At 48.8% G+C, this 5000-nt stretch overlaps 3 protein-coding genes across 3 annotated transcripts; all 3 read right to left on the minus strand.

The window, feature by feature from the left end:
- Positions 1–709: 709 nt before the first annotated feature.
- Positions 710–1021, minus strand: LOC311113695 (histone H4; the record flags this gene model as incomplete). Its single annotated transcript, XM_084156997.1, has 1 exon — positions 710–1021. One exon carries the CDS (start codon positions 1019–1021, stop codon positions 710–712), a length of 312 nt encoding a protein of 103 aa, XP_084013123.1.
- Positions 1022–3633: 2612 nt separating this feature from the next.
- Positions 3634–4044, minus strand: LOC311113693 (histone H3.2; the record flags this gene model as incomplete). The annotated part of the gene is made up of 1 exon (XM_084156995.1): positions 3634–4044. The coding sequence occupies one exon, from the start codon at positions 4042–4044 to the stop codon at positions 3634–3636; it is 411 nt and encodes a 136-aa protein (XP_084013121.1).
- A 478-nt stretch (positions 4045–4522) lies between these two features.
- Positions 4523–4909, minus strand: LOC311113694 (histone H2A; the record flags this gene model as incomplete). Its single annotated transcript, XM_084156996.1, has 1 exon — positions 4523–4909. One exon carries the CDS (start codon positions 4907–4909, stop codon positions 4523–4525), a length of 387 nt encoding a protein of 128 aa, XP_084013122.1.
- Positions 4910–5000: the final 91 nt, after the last annotated feature.

Consider the following 5000-nt stretch of genomic DNA (forward strand, 5'->3'; position numbering starts at 1 on the left):
TGGGCGCTGACTTTGCTGGCTCGGGCATGATGATGTCTCGTTGCTTCTCAGAAACGAATGAGGGGGTGAAGGGCGCTTACCCGTCTTATGAAGAGGAAGCTAAGCAAAGTCAGCGGCCGTAGACACTCCCCTGCTTGCTTGCTCCCTCCCTCCCTCCCTCCCTCCCTCCCTCCCTCCCTCCCTCCCTCCCTCCTCTCTATAGCCTATGCTCTGTGACCGATGGGGAATTGTGTGTTTCAAAAGGGGGGCTTTAATAGGTGTCCAAATGGCACGATTGTTGTGCCAAATAATGCTGGTGATAGAATTGCCCACTTTGGCACCGTCAGACATAGGGCTCCCATTTTGGACTGTGTGTGTGTGTGTGTGCGCGCTGTCCCCCTCTTTTCGAGCCACGTCTACCGACTCGTGGTGGCTTTATGTTGTCCAAATTCCACTATTGCTTGACCCAAAATAATAACGTTCTTACACTTTGCCACTGTCAGATATAGGCCTCCCTCTGTGCGCTAAAAGTGGACGGGACATTAGAATCCTCTAATTAATACTCCCTGTCCACTCGAAGTGGCTCATACTTTCTTACTAAATTGCATACTAAACATTTGTTGTTATATATAACACTACATGGAATGGGCCCATTTTAAGCGGATGTGGGTGGCTCTTAAAAGAGCCTTTGGGTTCGAGTCGGGGTGTTGAGGTTCCGAAGAGAGTGGGTTTAACCGCCGAAACCGTACAGGGTGCGTCCCTGACGTTTCAGAGCGTAGACCACGTCCATGGCGGTAACGGTCTTCCTCTTGGCGTGCTCGGTGTAGGTGACTGCGTCACGGATCACGTTCTCCAGGAACACCTTCAGGACACCGCGGGTCTCCTCGTAGATCAGACCGGAAATACGCTTCACGCCGCCGCGGCGAGCCAGACGGCGGATAGCGGGTTTGGTGATTCCCTGGATGTTATCGCGGAGAACTTTGCGGTGACGCTTGGCGCCTCCTTTTCCGAGTCCCTTGCCGCCTTTGCCTCTTCCGGACATGGTGTGTTCGCTAGTTGAGTTCAAGTGAATGAATGATTTCAGCGCCGGTGCGCGGTGCGCTATTATCTGCGTTTGGTCGACCTGATTGAGGCCGGCGGCACAGAAAGCGCGCCTCTGTTATATGTTCGGAGGCGTTGCAAAGGGGAGGGCGCTCGTTCTAGGGGACTAGGGAGGAGCGATTTCAAAGATGACGTGAAAGCAACTAACGTGCGCGGGAAACATACTCAAATACTGATATAGGCTATGTGGAACACAAGGCCAAACTGTGACAACTGGGAGATCAGCTAGTACACTGTGTCCCTCTCCTCATATTGTTGTTGTTGTTGTTGTTGTTGTTGTTGTTGTTGCACCTGATTCTACTCATTGAGGACTTGGTAATTTAGGTGACAGGTTGTTCAATCAGCTGTGGCTGTCCAGGCCTACAAGAAAAATGGGTCCTGTTGGGGGTAGCCTACTCTACCGCTGGAGTTGGGAAACACTGAAATGGAAGGGGGACACGCAGTGAGCAAAACTCCTAACCACATAAAAACACAGACACTTGAGATCATTAAGAGCTATAAGGAGTCCATCAACTACCTGGTCAGTCAAGTCATATAGGGGGGGATTTCATGGCCACCTGCTGGAGCAGAAGTCATGTTTGCCAACACTGGCCTTAAAATCATTAAATTTAGGAGCTATAAGGAGTCCATCAACTAACTGGTCAGTCAAGTCATATAGGGAGGGATGTCATGGCCACCTGCTGGAGCACAAGTAATGTTTGCCAACACTGGCCTTAAAATCATTAGGAGCTATAAGGAATAAATCAACTCATCATTCAAGTCATATAGGGAGGGATCTTAGCACCACCTGCTGGATCAGAAGTACCCTTCACCGTAGGCACAAGAGAGCCATCATCTCTCAACCGGTGCAATTTCCATAAGTATGTGGTAATAAAACAAACAACGACAGCTCCTCATATAGGCAGTGGTTTCACACATTTTTCTCCAAGATGTTCAAACGTTCATAGATGACCAGCAGGGTCAAATAATAAGCACAGTGGTTGTAGAGGTTGCAACAGGTCAGTCAGTACATCAGGAGTAAATGTCACTTGTTGTTAGTGTTGTAGTTCCTATTTCTACGGTGTTGCCTACCTGCAGCAATCATGATTTACCTGCAGTGTTGATTGCAATTACGTAATTTGTCAACTCATAATAACAGATGTTTTGCAAACCGTTGATGTTTAAATAAATGGATTCCCGGTGTCCGGATACCTTTTCTCTTAAGGGATGTGATTGAGTGAATCCAAAGTAAGTTGGTCTAAATACATAATAGGATGAATCATTCAGGTAAAATAACACAATGTCTATTTGAGTCGAATCAACGTAATATAATCCTTTTTACGTCTCTATCATCTTTACTCAATGTATTGGACCACATCAACTCAACTTACTCAAGCTTATCTACTCATAAAAACAAGCAAAAAGATCTACTCAACAATATGACGTGTGCTTTTGTTGACTGTAATAGCTTGAGTACATTCCACAAAGTCATTTTTTACAGTGTATCTAAAGACACGTTTGTTGTGGTGATGCACTTTTTCTTTGACGTTGAACTTGCATTGAACAGACAAATCCATTTCGTTACAACCCTTTTGTAGTATGACTTAGGAATATTTGTTGATGATCCTAATGTCTATGCGTGAATAGTGATTGGTTGTTGGTGAAATATTGCTGAGAACCCATCATTTCCTGGCCTTTTTTCACTATTGAGCTATTTTGAAACATTTGTTTTGCTATTGGATTCATAATGGTGACCTGGGACAAGTAATTAGTGAAACCAGAGTTCAGCAGTTGCCATTAAAGCGATCGAACCAAGTCATCCTAATAGGCTAGTATTAGCCTAAAGCAGGGTTTCCCAAACTCGGGCCACATTTTGGGAGTTTTTGCCCTAGCACTACACAGCTGATTCAAATAATCAACTCATCATCATCAAGCTGGGAGTATTAGAATCAGTTGTGGAGTGCTAGGGCAAAACGCAAAACGCGCACCCCTTGTGGACCCCAGGACCGCGTTTGGGAAACGCTGGCCTAAAGAGCAAATGCTGAAAGGGACTCACCATGAGGTGCAGTACCCACATTTAACCACAAGATGGCCTCCGTGCTCCATTGTAAAGTTTGGGCCTCTGCATGAGTCTCTCAGCAGCACTGCAACATGGGACTTTCAAAGTAAGTTGGCATGCAATGTTTTTTCTGGACTGCATGCAAGGCTATTATTACACACAACTAATAGTGTCAATTATTCATCTGAACACAATTCTTGTTACTATTCGGCCTATATTATCACTCGTTTCTTTTTCCCCTCCTTTGTAAAGCATTTTACTGTGTTACTATATAGTTCAAAGGAAGTGGATGATGCCAGATGGTTGTGTATATACACACACACAAACATTGAAGCTAGACTTCAGGCAACTAAAAAGGTGCAATACGTAGCTTTTAGACGTGTTAGTGAACAACATACATGGTGGCTAATGTAGAGGTGCGTGTATACATGGAACAATTGTGCCTTTTTGATGGAAATATGGAGGTGGCTCTTAAAAGAGCCTTTGGGGGATATTCGAGTTCAGGTCATCCTCATTTATGCGCGCTCTCCGCGAATACGGCGGGCCAGCTGGATGTCCTTGGGCATGATGGTCACCCGCTTGGCGTGGATGGCGCACAGGTTGGTGTCCTCGAACAGGCCGACCAGGTAAGCCTCGCTAGCCTCCTGTAGGGCCATCACGGCGGAGCTCTGGAAGCGCAGGTCGGTCTTGAAGTCCTGGGCGATTTCTCGCACCAGGCGCTGGAAGGGCAGCTTGCGGATGAGTAGCTCAGTGGACTTCTGGTAACGACGGATCTCTCTCAGAGCCACGGTGCCGGGCCTGTAACGGTGAGGCTTCTTCACACCGCCGGTGGCCGGGGCACTCTTGCGAGCAGCCTTAGTGGCGAGCTGCTTCCTGGGGGCTTTGCCACCGGTGGATTTGCGAGCGGTTTGCTTGGTTCTGGCCATGGCGCTGCTCTGACAGTCGGGAGTATAGCCTCGAAATGCCTATGTGAAGTTTATAAAGCCGGCAGTGGCGCCTGCTGATTGGACACCATCTCCCCACCACCCCGATTGGCCCGTTTCGCAGGCCTCCTCCGTTGGCCATTGGACGGGAGGCCCGGCCTCTCCAAAACTCAAACTCCCGGTGCGCGCGCAATAGGACGCCGCCGGCCCTTTACGCGCAATAATAGTCGCCAAAGTCAAGAGTGACAGCTTATAGGCACGTATCATCTAATGCTAGCCTGCTATGGCAAATGAGGCCAAGTAGGTGTTGTTGTTCATGCAAGGCCTCATGTGGGCACAGAATGTCGAAATAGTTGTGTATACACCCACTCAATGTATTGCGGTCATAGAAAGGTACTTTGCGCTTTTGGAGAGCTAGGTGGTTGGCTCTTAAAAGAGCCTTTGGGGGTTGAGTAGTCAAGTTGAAGTCGCAGTAGCGAATTTACTTGGCTTTGACTGCCTTCTCGGTCTTCTTGGGGAGTAGGACTGCCTGGATGTTGGGCAGCACACCACCCTGAGCGATGGTCACACCGCCGAGCAGTTTGTTCAGCTCCTCGTCGTTACGGACGGCCAGTTGCAGGTGACGGGGGATGATACGAGTCTTCTTGTTGTCACGGGCAGCGTTGCCGGCCAACTCCAGGATCTCAGCAGTCAGGTACTCGAGTACGGCGGCCAGGTAGACTGGTGCGCCAGCGCCCACACGCTCGGCGTAGTTGCCTTTGCGCAGCAGCCTGTGCACACGGCCCACGGGGAACTGGAGGCCAGCACGGGATGAACGGGTCTTTGCCTTCGCCCTGGCCTTGCCTCCGGTTTTGCCTCTTCCGCTCATATTGGTAGCTTGAGAAAGTCACAGAAAGTCTGAATGAGCCGCTCGCCACTTCGAGAGCCGTACATATACCTCGCCACAAGAGGCAACGATT

The sequence above is a fragment of the Coregonus lavaretus genome (assembly GCF_964263955.1).
Source record: "Coregonus lavaretus genome assembly, chromosome: 40".
Lineage (NCBI taxonomy): Eukaryota > Metazoa > Chordata > Actinopteri > Salmoniformes > Salmonidae > Coregonus > Coregonus lavaretus.